The sequence below is a fragment of the Sapajus apella genome, unplaced genomic scaffold (assembly GCF_009761245.1).
Source record: "Sapajus apella isolate SASKATOON/1434 unplaced genomic scaffold, GSC_monkey_1.0 scaffold20, whole genome shotgun sequence".
Classification (NCBI taxonomy): domain Eukaryota; kingdom Metazoa; phylum Chordata; class Mammalia; order Primates; family Cebidae; genus Sapajus; species Sapajus apella.
In genome coordinates, this window is record NW_022436960.1 from 9,009,995 (window position 1) to 9,028,294 (window position 18,300).

At 45.3% G+C, this 18,300-nt stretch overlaps 1 protein-coding gene and 1 long non-coding RNA gene across 2 annotated transcripts in view; one reads left to right on the forward strand and one right to left on the reverse strand.

Annotated features, from left to right (window-relative positions):
* LOC116557819 (putative alpha-1-antitrypsin-related protein) overlaps window positions 1-2,431 on the forward strand; it is a 5,842-nt gene extending 3,411 nt beyond the window's left edge. The window contains exons 3-4 of the mRNA XM_032287531.1: window positions 875-1,022; window positions 2,166-2,431. Of these exons, the coding sequence (XP_032143422.1) occupies window positions 875-1,022; window positions 2,166-2,357 (340 nt within the window). The 3' untranslated portion in view covers window positions 2,358-2,431. The remainder of the gene's footprint in view (window positions 1-874; window positions 1,023-2,165) is intronic.
* Window positions 1-18,077, reverse strand: part of LOC116557820 — a 19,265-nt gene extending 1,188 nt beyond the window's left edge. Inside the window, exons 1-2 of the long non-coding RNA XR_004271710.1 lie at window positions 17,325-18,077; window positions 2,071-2,228 (exon numbers count right to left, since the gene is read on the reverse strand). This is a non-coding gene — a long non-coding RNA (uncharacterized LOC116557820). The remainder of the gene's footprint in view (window positions 1-2,070; window positions 2,229-17,324) is intronic.
* Window positions 18,078-18,300: the final 223 nt, after the last annotated feature.

Here is an 18,300-nt window from a genome sequence, read left to right on the forward strand (position 1 = left end):
AGAAAGAGAGAAAGAAAGAAAGAAAGAAAGAAAGAAAGAAAGAAAGAAAGAAAGAAAGAAAGAAAGAAAGAAGAAAGAAAGAAAGAAAGAAAAGAAAAAGAAAATACAAAAGGTGTTGGGGTTCATAATAGCAACCAAGGCAGGAACTCTTCTGTCCCACACCAGCACTTTTTGAGGCCCCTGCTCCAGGGTTTGATTAAAAAACCAGGAGGCTGAGAGGGTAACTGATCAGATTGCCCAGAGCCAGGCTGCCTACTCATGCCAGATCCTGCTCGGGTGGCCTTGTCTCCCCATGGAAAACCAGAGGGGAGCATTCAGCATGGGGTGGTCACTCCTCTCATCCCCTGAATAGGTGCCACCATCTGCATGTTCTCCTGAGTGTAGGGCTCTGGGGATGTTCCAGGCTGGGGTCCCAGTACCAAACACTACAGGGCAGGATGACACAGGCTTCCAGGACACCTAGAATCTGCCTGGAGGGCTTCTCAAAGGAGGTGGCATTTCCAGCTGCTGTAACAAGATGGTTAGTTTGATACTAACATTCTTTGGGTATAGAGGAGTTCAAAGGAGAATAAACCAAGGTTAACTTCTGATTGTTTTATTTTTTTTTTTAACTTTTCTTTTAGGTTCAGGGGTCCATGTGCAGGTTTGCTAACATAAGGGTTTGTGGTATAGATTATTTCATCACCCAGGTACTAAGCACAGCACCCAATAGTTATTTTCTCTGATCCTCTCCCTCTGACTTCTGATCTTGATGTGGGTGAGGACATGGCGCTAAGTGGGAGAAACGATCAGAAAGAAAGCACCGCGCTGTGGTGGCTTCCAGAAGAACAGGAGCAATGCTGCACCATGCCTTGATTGTCTTTCCTCACACCAGGACCATCAGTCTACATTTTCCCAGACTGTTCATTTCTGAAAACTACGAACTTAAGCCAGTCCTCAGGAATCTGGGCATCACCAAGATCTTCAGCAATGAAGCTGACCTCTCTGGAGTCAGTCAGGAGGCACCCCTGAAGCTCTCCAAGGTAAGGTCACCCAGAAGACCGTATTGTCCCCTGGTGTCAGCTGGCAGATTGCGTGGGGGTGGCAGCTCTGTACTGAGGCTGAGGAAGGAGCCAAGAGACACAAATGAAGACCCAGGCTGAGCTCCTGAGGATGCCTGAGATACACTGAGCCGGGCATGGTCAGACGGCGGAGCTGGGGAGGCGCCTCCCGTGCAGCCTACACCTTTGGGGACCCCCGCTGTTGTGTCACTGACACTTTGCCCAGGACCTTCTCGTTTTGGGCCTTAATTTATCCATATTGATGCAGAAAAGCTTAGGCTCAGTCATTTCAAAAGACTTCCTGGCCCCTTTCATCTGTGAGATTTTGAATTTTGGGTGTATTGCCAAGTTCAAATCAATGAGTGATGTCAGCTAAAGATGACATTAATTTAGGAAAATTAAAGGTATCCAAAGAACAACTGTAATTTAGTGAATGGCTGCATTATCTTGGGGTCTGGGCACTCTGAAAGTCACTGTCAAAGTCCATGTCCTCAAGGAGCTTAAAGCCATGTACTGGAAAGGAGAGCCTTTCCGGCTGCCATAACAAGATGGTTAGCTTGATACTAACATTCTTTGGGCATAGAGGAGCTCAAAGGAGAGCAAACCAAGGTTAACTTCTGATTGCTTTAATTTTTTTAACTTTTCTTTTAGGTTCAGGGGTCCATGTGCAGGTTTGTTACATAGTTAAACCATGGGGGTTTGTTGTATACATTATTTCATCACCCAGGTACTAAGCATAGTACCTAATAGTTATTTTCTCTGATTAGATTGTGTAGGGGTCACAGCTCTGTCCTGAGTCTGAGGAAGGGGCCAAGAAACACAAATGAAGTGCAGCAGGGATGCTCGTCCACCTTCTGAGTTGTGGGTGCATCCTGAGCAGGGGGAGAGATGCTTAGAGGGAAGGTAGATGGAGGGCATCCAGCCCCATCAGCCAAAGCCTTGGGGAGAGCAGGGCCTGTGTGACAGGGAGGGGGAAGACCTGCAGAGCCAGGACCATCTGGGTGGAGAAAGGCCCGAGTGAGCGCCTCACCTCCTAGGATGAGACTGTCCACACAGGCCTTGCTCCAGGCCTGGGCTGGGGCACAGCTCGGCCCCAGCACGCATCTCTGCTTCTCTCCCTTCCAGGCCGTGCATGTGGCTGAGCTGAGGGTTGATGAGAAAGAGACCGAAGCCACCGGAGCCCCCTATCTGGAAGAGAAGGCCTGGTCTAAGTATCAGACACTCATGTTCAACCGGCCCTTCCTGGTCATCATCAAGGAAGACAACACCAACTTTCCGCTCTTCATGGGAAAAGTGGTGAATCCCACCCAAAAATAACTGCCTTTCCCTCCTCAGCCCCTCCCGTCCATCCCTGGCCCCCTCCCTGGATGACATTAAAGAAAGCTGAGCTGACCCCTGCCTGCGTGTGACTACAGCTCCCTCCCTGTCGTCTCTGAGTCTCCCTTGGTGCACTGAGGCCATGTGTGGGCTCCAGGTCAGTGCCCTCTCCAGGCCCCCTGAACTGTGTTCATGGAGCACATGGCTGGGCAGGCACGTGCCAGGCGAGGATGGAGGGAGCTGATCCTCAGATTATGGGCCTGGACCCAGGAGCTTATGGAAGAAGAAGGGGCTACCAGAAGTGGCCACCAAGTGTGGGTCAGCCAGGGAGAGCTGGGCCCCGGCCTGAGTGCTAGGAGAACGCTGTGGCACTGTGCAACCCAGAAAAGCCACTTTCCTGAGCCTCCTGTTCTCACTGGCAGCATGAGGAGAGAATGTCTCCACCCTGTGAGTGCAAAGCAGACTGTGAGAGGCAGCTGGGGCCACTGCCACAACTTCCCCCTCTGCCAGTCCCTGACCCGGAGGTCAGGAAAGTCAGATGTGCAGCCTTTGGTGGCATCTGTGTGTCCCAGAGTGAGAGGGGCTACACCATGTGCCTGTGTGTGTGTGTCTGTGTGTATGTGTGTGTCTCTGTGTTTGTATGTGTGTGCATGTCTGTGTCTCCATGTATCTAGGAATTCTGTCTCTGTGTCTGCATATGGCTGTGAATATGTCTGTGTGTGTGTGTTTCTTTGTGTGTCTCTGCGTCAATGTGAGGCTGAGAGTGTGTGTGTCTGCGTGTCTGAGTCTGCGTGTGTTAGTGTCCCTAGGTGTTTCTATGTGTTTGCATATAGTTCTGGGCAAGGCTGTGTGTGTGATGTTTCTCTGTGTGAATGTGTGTGCAAGTCTATATGTGTCTGTGTGTCCAGGTGTTTCTATCTAGACTGAGGATGTGTCTGTGGCTGTGGATGTGTCTGTGTTTGTGTGTGTGGGTGTTTCTGTGATTGTGTGCTCTGAGTTAGTGTGTGTCTATGACTGTGTGTGTTATATGAAACAGATGCAGATGTAGTGAGAATGACAGAATCTTAACTCCCTTTATCCTCAAACAAGGACCCCTCACTGGAGTGGAGAGAACAAGTCCTTCCCAGTCACACCCAGGAGCCATTGGGTGGCACTTGGCAGCTGGTGTCATCACCCTAAGTACCCACACAAATGGACTAGTAAGCCCAAGCAACATAAATTCCAGCTCCTGATGAGAGATTCCTGGGCCAGGGTCTTGGTAGACACAAGCCTGGTGACTTCAGGCAGCTGGCGATTACTGGGCATCCACCAAGGGTCAGGCACGGTTCCAGGCCCCTAGCGTGTATAGATTCCTTGGTTCCTCTTGTCACCCCTCTGAGGGCACGTCAAGGAGAAAGGAACCTGGATCTTGGAAGGCCATGGGGCTCCCTTCCACCCACACTCCCACACGGCCTCGCACAGGCTGGTTCTGCTAAACTGAGCTCACCCAGGGAAGAACTTCGAGGCCCTTGGGTGAGGTCAGGCTCACTGGAGACAAACATCTTGGCAGGAGCTGGAGGTGCCCCAGGCTGATTTCTGGGACAGGGGTTCCTGGACACAGGCACTGAGCGTCCGCACACCCCCACTCCATAGGCTAGTGAGCATGAGAAGCCCTGAGATCACGTGGAGTGTGGCCTGTGTGCAAGTCAGCGCAGCGAGCCTCTCTACGGAACACACAGGCTCTGCCAGGTGAGGAGTTCTCCCTCAGCCTCCTCTGGAGCTGACGCTGGGGGAGAGCGCCGGGAGCCTCCCTGCCTGGATATATCTGCACTTGACACAGCAGGAAACTGAGGCACACAGAGTTTTAGCTCCAATTGGCCAGAGCCAGGCTTTGAACCCAGGCATCTGAATCTCAGTGATCCTGCGGGACAGAGTGAGTTGGGGAATGGAATTGCATCTCTCACAAAGTGCCCAGCACAGGGTGGGTCCCTGCAGAGGGTAAGTGCCTCTGCCCTTAATCTCTTGGTTACAACTCCTGGCCTGAAAGGGAGAGGTGAATTCACTAAGTCCTCTGCTGGCCTGACAACCTTTACAGTTCCCTCCTGCCCTCGCCAGGCTGGGACTCCCCTGTGGTCTCCTGATCTTCACCTGTGTCTCCACCTGCAGAGGCAGGAAGGACTCAGCCTTGGGGATGCCCCCTTGCTTTCCAACAGGCCCCTCTGCTTCAGGATCCTTCTTTCTTAAGCAACTCCATTGAAACTCCAGCCTGAGAAACCTCAGCGTCCAAGACCTTGGCGGACCCCATGCCTCCCACCCTAAGGGTCTCAGAGGAGAAAGGACTGTCCTTTTAGCTCTGGCCCTTCAGAGCTTGTTACCCAGATTCCAGAAGACACTGTGCCTTCTCCTCACTGCTCTCCGGGCCCCACCCTTCTGTCCCAGGGGGACTCCACCTTTGATCTCTTGTTTAGAACGCCTGGCCTGAAAGGAGATACGTATCCATTAACTCTTCTCATGACCTGGCGATCTTTCCTATCACCTTATTTCTCTCTCTTATCTGGGTTCATGACCCCATCCTTTACCTGCTGGAGTCCTCACCATTTCCCTGACCTGTATCTCTAACTCCAAAGCTCATCTGATATAAAAGGTAGTTATTTCCTAGGAGGAAATGTAGCAGCTAGAGCGAGCCAGCCATGACAAAAGAGAGACCTCTCAGGAGGTGGGTCAGAACACTTAATTGAGTGTTTAGAGTTTTTTAGGAGAGAGAAATAAAGAGGACATCGGTAAGAAAAGGGTAAATTGGGGAGGCCACACAATAGGGAGAAAGCTATGGGATCTGTATTCTTGTGAGGGACTGCAATGAGCTCAGGCGTTAAAGGGTAAAGTCCAAGGTAAATAATGGTGTTGAGACCTCTGGGTATATCAAATATTAAAATAGAAAAAATATCAATGTTCTGGAAGAAAGCATGATGTAATTTATTTCTTAATTTTTTTAAGTGGGTAAAACTTTTCTAAAGAAGACAGAAAACACAAAAATCATAAAACAAGGACTGATATATTTACCTTTATAAAATGCAAACTGTATGCCAAAAATGCCATTCAATTCAGTCAGAAAATAAAACAATTATACATATACATTCACCCATCATCAGCACTCTGAAATATATGAAGCAAACACTGACCCAATAGAAGGAAGAAATAGACAGTAACACAATAATAGTAGGAGAATATAATACCCCACTTTCAATTACCAATAGAACAAGCAGACAGAAGATCATAAGAAAACAGAAAACTTGAACAACGCTATAGACTAACATACAGAATACTCTACCCCAAAACAGTGGAAAACACATTTTTCTGAAGTGTACATGGAACGTTCTGCAGGATATACCATATATTAGGCCACAAAACAGATCTTTGTATATTTTACAATATTTAAACCATACAAAGTATTTTTTCCTGATTAAAATGAAAGTAGGAATCAATAACAGAAGTAAAACTGGAAAATCCACAAATGTATGGAAATTAAACAACATACTCTTAATCAATCGTTAAAGATAGTACAAGGAAAATTAGAAACTCTTGAGACAAATGAAAACACAACACACCAAAATTTCATGTGCAAAAACGTAGTGCTAAGAGGGAAGTTTGTAGCTGAAAATATTTACATTAAAAAACAATGAGCTCAAACCAACACCCAACTATACCTTTAGGAACTAGAAAGAAAAGAGAACAAACTAAACCTAAAGCTAGCAGAGTGAAGGAAACTAAAGATTAGAGCAAAGATCTACAAAACGAAGAATACAAAAATAATAGAGAACATCAACAGTAGAAAAATAATAGAGAAAATCAACAAAACGAAGAATTGGTTCTTTGAAAAGAACAACATTGACAAGTCTTTTGTTAGATTGACTAAGAGAAATGTGAAGACTAAAATAACTCAACTCAGAAATGAAAAAGTGGACATGACCAGAGCTTTTCATAGGAATAAAAAGGAACATAAGAGAATACTATGAACAACTGTTCACTGAAAATTGGATAATCTAGACAAAATACATAAGTTCCTAGAAACACATAACCTACTAAGACTGAATCACAAGAAACAGACAATCTGAACAGATGTATGACTAGTAAGGAGATTGGATCCGTAATCAAAAACCTCCCAACAAAGAAAAGCTCAGGGCTGATGGTTTCACTGCCGAATTCTAACAAATGTTTAAGGAAGAATTCAAACCAATCCTACACTAATTCTTGCAAAAAGTTGAAGAGGAGGGAACACTTTCTAACTCATTCTATGAGGCCAGAATTACTCTGAAACCAAAGCCAGACAAAATATTACAAGAAAAAAATATATATAAACCAATGTTGCTTATGAACATTGATGAAAGAAAAAAGAAATCCTGAAAAAAAATACTAGCAAAGGGAATTTTACAACACGTTGTGAAAGTAGTCAGAATCAAAATGGAGTCACCTGTGTAAAAAAAGAATCCTGAAAAATGGAGCCAGGGATGGTGTGAAAGGGAGGGTCCTCATGCACAAATGCCTGATAAAAACCATCACAAAAGAATCTGCAAAAACCACAACCTTGCACAAAGGTTGTCACAATCCTATACCAAAAACTACTTCTGTGAGTATTATCTGCCCAGTAACTGCCTGTCCAACTTTAGACTGTGACACCTTTGTTATTGATCCTCATAGCCAAGGATAATTATCTCAAAACAATAATGTAATTCTCCTTGTTTTTCCTTTAAAAATCTTTGTCTTCCTTTACTTTTCTGAATACGCACATAGCTTATGATAGCACATGTATTCCCATTGCAATGCCCATTCCTGAATAAACACCACTTTCTTTTGGAGACTCTCCCTATCTGTGTGTTATACAGGTTGGCATAACTGGAGTCAGAAGGGCAACCTCAAGCAAGATCACCTTTGGAAGGCATCTGCGATTCTTGAGATTGTGTTCAATATTCATTTGAGCCTTTTAGTCTAAGGACTCACCTTTTCTGCCCTGATGTATCTTCTCTCAAGCAAAGCCTCCATTTCTGTAGAAGTTATTTGACTTTATTTGAGATCTGATTTCAATAAGGCCATCTTAAGTAAAGAACTTTTTATTCCTCCCAGGATGATAAGAGACTTTTTGGCATTTCTGATAAGTGTTTTCTGGTACAAAGACATTTCATCTCTATGGTGAGTGGATTCTTCTGGTTTCTACAGATCTTACATTCTGTGAGGAAAGTCTTTTCTAGTGAATTCAATTTTTGTCAATTCAGCTCGCCTGATTTAAGATTTTGTTTCATCTGTACATCTGGCTTAAAATGTATGGGCAATTTGATTTGGGTCTCATTTGGTTTGGTTATGCACATATATAAATAATTTAGATCTTTTATGTTCCCCCCCTTGCTTGTTTCTGAACATTATTCAAGAGCAAAAATTAACATTCTAAATGGTGAGCATGAGACAGCAAATTAAAAGTCACTAAGGCAGTTGCCCCCGTCTAAAATACTTGTTCAAACTCCTGACATTCCTTGGCAGGAGCTAGAGGATTTTCTTTGCTCTTAAGAGAGTAAAAAGAAATCAAGTCTAATTCTCAAGTATCAAGGCATACCAGGTTTTCTGATTATAGCTGGCTTCATAGTTTTTTCTAGTGCACATTTTAAAATCAATGGTCATCATAGGGATTATTCAAATTCCACAGGCTCTTAACTTCCCTGTTTTTTTCTTCCTCCTTTCTGTTTACTTTGAGTCTATTGGCTTTTTACTTATATTAAAATAATCTACTGTTGCTTATTTCAAAAGCAGTTTAGAAGTTTTTCTCCCTCATCTTTTAAGCCAACATTTAAAAAAAGAGACAGCAACAGCTTCAAACTATAACAGCTCCATGGCAACCAACAACCTAAACTTGTATAGATAACAGTCATCTGTTTTGGAAATGTCCATATAGATTTGCCTGACTAACAATCACTTAGGGTGACAGAAGCATTAATTAAAAGGCTGATAGTCTACAAAGGAAAGAATTAGATACATCTTTATAAAAAGTTAGATCAAGCAGGTGAAAACCTTGAGCTCAGAGAAATAATATGTGATATCTCTGTCTGGCATAAAAAAATTTTGCTTTGTTGCTATGCATGAGCCCAAAAAACCTAAGCAAAAAAACCATTAAATGTCTCTCTATGAAATACTTCCCTGCCCACATTGATTAGTCAAGTAAACCAGGCTGGCAAAACAAAAAGATAAATTTGTTTCTGAAACTCAAGGCCACTTGAACAATTTGTTTTTCTTATACAGTTCTGTCAGTTCCAGATAAAATTGAAACATTTAAATATTTCATTCCTACACTCATTTGGAACTGAAAAAAAGAGAATTAAGAGTTGTTCTTAAAACATCAAACTGCTATGAAAGCTGCATTACCCAAATTTTGGTTGACAGCGGAAGACTTGTCATAAATCTTTTTACTGGGCAAATATAATTTAGCCATATGAACAGGTTTCATTTTGTGAAAAATTCAATTTGAATCAAACTGCTCTTTGATAAATTGATGAGTTTATATTACTACGCTTTACTGTTTCATGATTAAAATTTCAAAATGAAAGCTAGGGAAACTACTTCGATGTATTTGTATTGTCTATATCTTTTTATGTTGTAATGTATGTAATATTCTTCTACCAAGATACATGAAACAGCTCTAATCAGTTAATTAAGGGGGCAAATTAAGCACTTAAGTATTTTATCAAAAATAATTAACCCAAATGTTTTTAAGTTCACACAACTTGGGTAAATCTTTGGTAAATAACTAATTTCAAAATTAGTTATTGGTAAAATACATTATGTGATTATTATACATTGCATGCTTGTATCAACATATCTCATGTGCCACATGGATATATATACCTACTCTGTGCCCAGAAAAACTGTAAGGAGATCCCAGAGCTTACTTTCCTGCCAAGAACATCTGTTGCCTTCTCTGCAACAACATGCCCTTGTGCCCAAAGACAGTGATGTGGTGCCTTCAGATGCCCCTACACTCCCAGGACTCAGTGGCATCCACTAAAAGGATGTTGACTTGGCCCCCTGGGAGTTCAACGTTCTTGGTTTAGAGAGACAACATGCTGCTGTTCGAGTCCCAGCCCACCTCCCTCCTTCCTGAGCATTATAACTGGAGAGCAACTGGGGTGCAGGAGGCGGGGTGAATGAACAAGACTGTCCATTGGGACCGGGGTGGGCAGTCCTATGATTTCACAAGCCCATACCACCTCCGGCCTGTTAATATTAACTCAATTTCCAGCCTGGGGAAGCACCAGCAACCCTAAGAGTCACTGATCTGAGAAACATGATTTTGCTCATTTTGTTGGCTGGACCTTCAAGGCTTCTCTCCTGGCCTTGGATGGTGATCCCACTGAGAATCGCATAAATACATAGCTTTAACCTCTGTCATTACATGCTGGGAAAGTTCCTCCCACAGGACAACACAGCATCTGGTGGGGGACTGAGTGGAAGCAGAAATCTAACAGGAGCAACCTGAATTGTCAAAGCAAGGGCTTCAGAATAATTGTCATCTAAGTCATTTCAGTAATTGTTCCATCAAAGCTGCTTCTAAGAAGAGTATATTTCTTCCTGGTGGGTATTGCCTGTGTTTGGTGTCTGGACATTTTTTTGATTGCTAGTTATTGTTCACATAAACTAGGCTTATGAAGAAATAGATTCAGTCAATCAATTATTCCTTCATTCAGCCATCTCATGTTGCATGAATCATGACCAACCTCTGGAGCAATGGAGATAAAGGGTGCTTGGAGGGGGCTATCTGCAGTGGCTGGGGGATGCAGCTATTCCCAAAGATGTGGAGCAGAGCAGGGAGGGAACTGGAAGGAACACCCTAGCTTCTCTCTTCTCCTGCCCAGGACTCCCACTACCAAACCCAAGAGGAAGCCGGCTGGCAGGAGAGCCCAGTAGCTCATTCCAAAGGGGTCAGCCTCTCAGGGCACAAAACAGGGGAGGGAAAGGATCTGGGGGGGTTGGGCAGGATCTGGCAAACAGAGAACAGCCTGTAGTAAAGGTATTGCCACTAGTAATAGTAATAGCCAGCTTTTGCTGAGCACTTACTGTGTACCATGAGCACACACAATCTTTCTCTTAATCTTGACTCATTAAAAAGCTGAACCCTGAGCACAGAGGCACTCATTACACTATAACTTGTGTTATTGGCTGAATGAAATTTCCCACTAAGCCAGAGGTGAATTCAGATTTTGGACATTTTTAAGAAATAGGGGAGCCAGGCTCAGTGGCTCACGCCTGTAATCCCAGCACTTTGGAAAGCCGAGGCAGATGGATCACCTGAGGTCAGCAGTTTGGGACTAGCTTGGCTAATGTGGTGAGAATGCATTTTTGTATTTTTAGTCTCTACTAAAAATACAAAAATTAACCAGGCCTGGTGGCACATGCCTGTAATCCCAGCTACTCGGGAGGCTGAGGTAGGAGAATCGCTTGAACCTGGGAGGCAGATGTTGCAGTGAGCTGAGATCACACCACTGCACTCCAGCCTGAATAACAGAGCAAAACTCTATCTCAAAAAAAAAAAAAAAAAAAAAGGAAAAAGAAATAGAAAAAGAAAAAAAAACTGGAATTTGTGACCCCTATTCATGACACTCCCACCCCTACTCCCACCTCCAGGTTTTCCTTGATGACTTGCTTTGAATGAAGGTTTTTGCCAAACCCTGATGCACTGTGCACAGGGGTTTCTGAGATGGGGAGGTTGATGACCACAGCAGAGGACAGTGGAAGGATGACCCGCCAGACCTGACAGATAGCAGGGAGCCTTAAGCCTCAGGTTTAGACCAGGAATACCATGGGGAACCCAGGGGCTCTCTCTCCATCTCTCACAGAGCATCTACCTAACCCTTCTCTAGGCCCCTCTCTCTAGATAAGTGTCTCCCACCTAAATAATGGCAAATACCACTGCTCCCTTGCTTGACCCAAAGCTCACTGTGACCAGGCCCTTTTCGATGAGCAAGAGGCCCATAATCCTGGTGCCCACAATGCAGCATCTGGGCAGGTTCCTGCTCCTATGTTTCTACCACCTGCACAGTTACGCCCTACAGCTGCAATGGCACCGCGGTCTTCATTCCTTCTGACACAGGGAAAGTCAGAGAGACAGAGGGGCACTGGTGAAGGAGAATTTTGACACATGCACTCAGCCCTTCCCAATAAGGTAAAACAGCTATCCCTGCCCCCTGAATGCACCTCTGCAGTCTCTGCAGCTGGAGGCTGAAATCTCTCTGGTCTTCTGGACCATGACATGAGGGGGTAGAACTAGGTCATGCACTAATTATCAAACAGAATTCAGTCATTCACTCCTCCAAGAGATGGAAACAAATGTGCCAGCACAATAAAATCATTCTCATCATTACCACCACCACCATGTTGTCACATTACATCTTCCTCTGAGAGATTTGCAATTCACCTTAGCACTTCAAAGCGCTGAGAAGGGGTACAGAATGGAACAATGTTTAACTTAGCTTTACTCAGCATTTCCCAAACAGCACGTGAACATGGCAGGCATTTTAACATAAGACCTTTAAACAAGCTACAGTTCCATGGACTGTTGTTGGAAAGTGTCCAAGGAGCTGTCATTTCAGCTCATATACTGATGCAGTCAACATGACTGGTAATTAACTCAGAGGGAGCTGGGACCACGCTGCTCTACTGATCACCTCTCAGGGAGGCTTTACATAAAGCCGTTTTCCAGCCACCTGCATGTCTCTCCTTTTGGCCACACTCTGTGATCAAATTCCTTGCTTTTCTCAAGTATTTGAGGTCTTTGATACTCAATGTGTAGTCTATGACCAACATCACTGGCTTCATCGGGAGCTGTGAGAATTAGAGGATCTCAGACCCCCCCACACACACACACCCCTACTGAACCAGTATCTTCATTTTCACAAGATCCCAGGAGATTCATGTGCCCATGAAGGACTGGGAAGCTCTGACCTAAATCTCATTGCTTCTTGATAGATCTTCCAGATCCCCCGTCGTTAAAAATCACCAAGTGGTTACCCACGTGTTGTGCCCTAAGTGCCTTCTCTACACCCATCCTTCTGTCCTCAGACCCAGCCCTGTCTTCCAAATCAGAGTTTCTCGGCCTCGTCACATCATGGGCTGGAGAGCCCTGTGCTGTTCAGGGGCTTTTCTGTGCATTACAGGATGTTTAGCAGCACCCCTGGATGTTCTACCTACTGAATGCCAGCAGCACACACACACACACACAGTAGTGATGACCAAACAATGTCCCCAATCATTGCCAGATGTTTTCAGGGGCACAGAGTCACTCGTATTGTAGACTATGTGTGTGGACCATGGGATCATAGAAGGCGGGGACCGTGCACTTTGTTTAGCCCTGAGTTTTCATTCCCTGCCGAAGACCTGTCTGATGGACATGCCATGGGCTGCATGGAGCTGAGGGTTGAGCTCATCCTGATGGGACTTTCTCATGCTCCTCAAGCACCCTTCTCCTGGAGAGGCAGGAGACAGCCTCCAGCTTTCCCGCCACCCCCCACTTTGCTTGGTTTACCCATGCTGGAGCTGCTAGGAGGCTCCAGCCTCCTGCTACCAGGAAGCTGCTAGGTGAGTCATAGTGGGAAGAGGGAAGAAGGCGTGCTTTCTTGTGGTCAAGGCAATTGGGAAGCTAAAGCTGGGAAGATAGATTCTCAATGCTCAGCCGTCCCCCAGGCTGTGGACACAAGTCATCCTCAGGCTGCCATGCAGAAACTGTGCCCACAGATGGTTTGTCTTTGTTCCCTAATTTGTGCTTTTCATTTTAATCTGTTTCCAGCTTTCTTGAGGTAGAATTGACAAATAAAAGTTGTGTATGTTTAAGGTGTGCAACGTGCTGTTTCAATGTACGCGTACATTGAACATGATTCCCACAGTCCAACTAATTCACAGATCCATCACCTCACATAAGTACCACTTTTTGTGTGTATGGTGAGAACACTTAAGATCTAATCTCTTAGTGCATTTCAAGCACACAGTGCTGTATACATACCTCTAGGCACATGGTGCACAATAGGAATCCGGAATGTGTTCATCTGAACTTTTATCCCTTGATCAACCTCTCCCCAGTTCCCTCTCCCCAGCTCCTGGCCACCCACTTCTGCTCTTGCTTCTAAGAGTTTGACTTTCTAGATTTCACTTCTAAGTAAGAACATGTCCCCATCATGTGTCATTGATGTAAGACACGGAAAGGTAAACACAAGAAAAAGTAGCTCTCAATCCTCCCCCAGGACCTTCGAGGCCCTCAAGGCTGACCTTACAGAGGGAAGAAAACAGGGGAAGGCTTTGTGTTGGAACAAAGATAAGCAGACAGACAGATGCTTCTATTCCACTGCGCTCAGGAGCAGGCCACGTCCAGTCTGAGAAGCAGCATCACGCTAGAGAAGAGGCTTCTGCGTTCAGTTCACTCCTAGCTTTTTATGAACCATGTTCCCAACCACTGGGCAAATCTCTTGACCTCTTCAACCCTCCATTTTCTTATTTGTACAGTGGGTATTCGGGGCACCCAGTGCCCGGGATTACAGTGAAGATGAATCAAAATTTCCTTGTAAAGAACCTGGCACAGACCTGCATATTGCAGGCACTCAGGAAACACAGCTGACATTAACTTTATTCTGTTATTCTGCAGTGAAATTGCTAGTGGGGGCAGTTTATTAGTGAGATTGCTGGTGGGGGCAGTTTATTAGATGACATTATGTCGTCTCTGTTTTCTCCTCTCACTCTCCTGAATGGAAAGAGGAGGCAGTATTTTCCTAAATTCTCTCTACCTGGGCATATTCAATTGGACCAGCCCTTGCCTGAAACGGGCATCTCAGATATTTTCAGTTACCATGCAGGGCTTGAGAATTTCTCTGCAAACCATGTCCATGAAGGCCTTCAAGGTAAGTTAAAATCCACTGGTGTCCAGTCATTTCTAAAAGTGCCTACATTTTCTCACACATTCACCACGCCCCAGTGGAGCCACCGTGATGCTGCTCCACTGCTGGGGGAAGTCAAAAGTGGAAATGTCAAATTACAGCACCCACTGGTGTCCTGAGGACAGCTGATCTGAGGAGAGGGCTGGGTCTGGGACTTGGAAGAAGGGTTCCCAAGCTTGCTGCTAAGGCAAAAAACCCCACTCCTGGTTTGGAGGGAAGGAGCAGACAAAGAAACTGAGACTCCCCCAGGGAACAGGATGCACCAGATCATGCCTCTAACCAGGAAACGAACCTGGGCCTCCTGGGCCATGCTCAGACTGAGGTTCAGTGTGGCACTTGCTGGAGGAAGGGACAACTTCTGCTGGATCAACACTGGGAACCGTGGTCCCTCCAAGGCAGAGCACAGGGTGGAACTGACCAAGGAAGAGGAAGGAGCAGAAGAGGAAGATGTCACCAACCTCCAGTCCTTCCCTGGGTACTTTGTCCCCACCCTCTGTTTCAACAGGTCCTTCTAACTATTAATTTTTGAGGAAGGCAGTTGCAAACTCCCCTTCATGGGGAAAGTGATGAATCCCAAAGCAAAGTCACCATCAGGTGAAAAGAGTTCACACCTCCTCGCCCCCACCCCCAACCCTCCCAGTGCTGTGCAATGCTTGGGGCTCCTGAAGAAGAAGGAAAACTGTGGCTGGAGCTCATTGGCACAGCACACAACCTATGGCTCCATCCTCTGGTCCTTGCACAAAGCACCTGCGAGTGATTCTCCCATTTCACAGATCAACAAACCAAGGTCCGCAGTTACACAGATGACCAGCCAAACTCATTCCTTGCCTTAATGCCAACTTTCCCATGACTATCTCAGACGTACTTCACTCTCATGGATTTTCACCAGCTTCCTATCTGCTGCTGGCTTCTGAGCTTTTCCCTGGCTTCCAGTTTTCTCAGACCCTCGCCACCTGGATTGTAGCCAAACTATTGTTCTCCTTTGAAAGACCAACCTCATAAAGCAGCAAATGACAACTCCATGTGTGGGTGTAGGTGTGGGTGTGGGTGGGAGGGTGGGTGTGGGTGTGACGGTGGGCGTTCTTATGCTGCTGGGCAGGCTGTCTTCCTGGCAGGACTTGGGGACTCTGTGGAGAGTGTCCTGGGAACAGGTTTGTGACATGAAGGGGCAGGACTGTCCTGTCATTGCTGCCAGCTGTCATCCGATGGGTCGAGTGGGTTTCAGGTCTCCTGCACAAGTGTCTTAGAAGGAAAACATGCAGGGACTGTCTCTGAGTCTCTTTGAAAAGAGAGCTACCAAGTATTACATTACATTTGAAGGTCATTTATGTGCTGCAGCTGTGTTCCTGCAAAGGATTCAGGGAAGCAAGAACAAAGGCTCCCTAAACTTTGCCTGTAAAATTCTCTCCATGAGGGAATCGCCTCTATGAGAGGAGACTGCAGAGCAGAGACTGAGGTCTTCATAAGAGTCTCCTCTTAACATTCAATCCTATATAAGTCACTTGAGTAAGCATCCATTGAGTACCAACTGTGTGCCAGGCACAGCTCTAGGGCTGAAAGGACATAGAGATGGAAGTGATGGGCCCATCCTACAAGAACTCATTACACAGGTGTATACAACATGCTACCATCATGTAACCACCCTGGGTGCATGGACAAATGCTCATCAGTGTGACATATTTTCTTGTTTTTTAAATAGAATCCATGTTCATTCTGGGAAGTGTGCCAGACGGTTTTAAGCTGAGTGGGCAAGCAGCCCAGTAGTGACAGAGTCTGACTCATGTGTGAAAAGGAGAAGGGTGGAACCTCACTTTGAGTTGGTGCCAAGAAACAGCTGCAAGTTGACAGGAACCCACATGAACTTTGACTGCTCTTACAGTCATTCCATAGACACTGGTTGTTACAACAGCGACCTCCCACCATCTCAAGTATTCTACTCTCAGATCACCCACCACCTCCTCTCTTTCCAGCTCCTTCCTTTTGGTACCCAACTCCAGCAATCCTCTAGTCCCACTGGGACGCACATCCATCGATTCTACTGGTTTTCAATTCTCTCTCTTCTCTCAGGTCCTCACTGCCTTCTTGCCCAACTTCAGTGTCATAATCAGTCACAGCCCCTGCTCCTCTTGCTTTATCAGCGCTTCTTGACAAGCCCTCTGACTCTCTTCCTGTTCCGTGCCAATACTCGAGCTGCTGAATGTAGCCAGAGAAAACCATACCCTCTGGCCCCGTTTTAAATTCATGATCACTAGCCTCAAGAGAGCTTGGATCCTGGAGAGCAGGCACTCTCTACTCCTCGAACCCTTCCACATTCCCACTGTCCTAAATAAATACTTTATGCCTTCATCTCATACCTTCACCTCCTACACCCTCAGCCCCAAATCACTCTGAGCTAATGACCTCGCTTCCTTTTTCGCTGGCAAAATGTAGGCAATCATCTGCCCACTCACTTGCCACTCTGACCATGCCTCTGCCATCCCTCCTGCCACAATGGATGCCTGGTCATGTGCCTAGCTAGGGCCACCCATCTACTGATGCTGTCATTGTATTTCATCTCACTCCGATAAAATACATAATGAAGACATTGCACCAGCTACCCTTCCCTCTTACTCCTGACTCACAAATCTTCCCTATCTACTGGGCTTTTTCTATCAGGATGCAAACACGCTTTTTTGCCTCCACATTCAAACAGGTAGATAGATGGTAGGTAGGTAGATAGATGATAGACAGATACCATTTCCTCCTCTAGTTAACACACCATTGCTTGAAAAACCTATTTATTCCCGTGTCTTCAAATTGGGGTGACTAGCCACCCCAGTTTGCCTGGAAATGAAAGAGTTCCAGGACATGGAATCTTTCTGTTTTCAAACCAGAAGTCATAGGATGCAAATCTTCATGCTAAAACCAGGAACATTCCCAGACAAACCAGGACAAGTTGGTCATCCCACAAAATCATCCTTTTCCTTCTCTTGAGCATGCTCCACTCAGGCTCCCTCCCCATTCCCACCAATCCCACCCCCACTGCACCTACCTGCTGTTGGCTGGTCACCCATGATCAATTGCTAATTCCTCCAACAGTTGTTAGTCTGCGTTTTTCCTGATTGCTTAGCATCAATGGACAGAATTTATCACTTTTGGTTCTAGAAATATTCTCATCGCTTAGCTTCCAGGACACACACTCTCCTCGTCATCTTGTGCGTTCCTGCATTCAGCGGGCTGCTGCTTCTCAGCCTCCTATCCTGGCTCTGCCTCACCTCCCAAACTCTTTAACTTTGGAGTGTCCCAGGACTTAGTTCATGAGCCTTTTTTCTTTTCCATCTGTACTCACTCCCTAGGTGATCTCATCTGGTCTCATGGATCTTTAAAACCATCTAAAAGCTGATGCTTCTAAATTTGTGTAGCTAGCACAAATGTCACCTCTGAACTCCAGACTCATACATCCTGCTACATTCTGGCCATCTGATATCCATCTCAAACATCACATGTTTACAACTGAGCTCCAGATCCCTACAGCCAAACTGGCTCCACTTACAGTCTTCTCATTTTAGTTAATGGTTAACAGTAATGTCATCCTTCCAGTTGCTTGCCTTCATACATTTGGAGTCCTTGACCTGTCACTTCTTACACCATACATTGCATCTGTCAGCAAATAATATCAGCCCTACCTCTAAAATGTATCTGAAATCAACTGCCTCTCACCACCTCCACTGCTACCTTCTTGTCCAAGCTGCCATCATGTTTCTCCTCAACTATTGCAACAGTTGCCTAAACTAACTTCCTAAATGTAGAGGTCGAAGAAGGACAGACAGAAAATATGGAAAATATACTGACCTAATAATGTCATCTAAAGAGCTAGAGGATGATTAAGTGTAGCATATGCAATTATAAGAAAGAAATTCATATATTAATAATGCTCAATAATTTTTCAAAAAAGGCCCCAAGAAAATTCAATGGGATGGTCTTTTCAACACATTGGCCTAGGACAATTGGATATCTATATGCAAAAA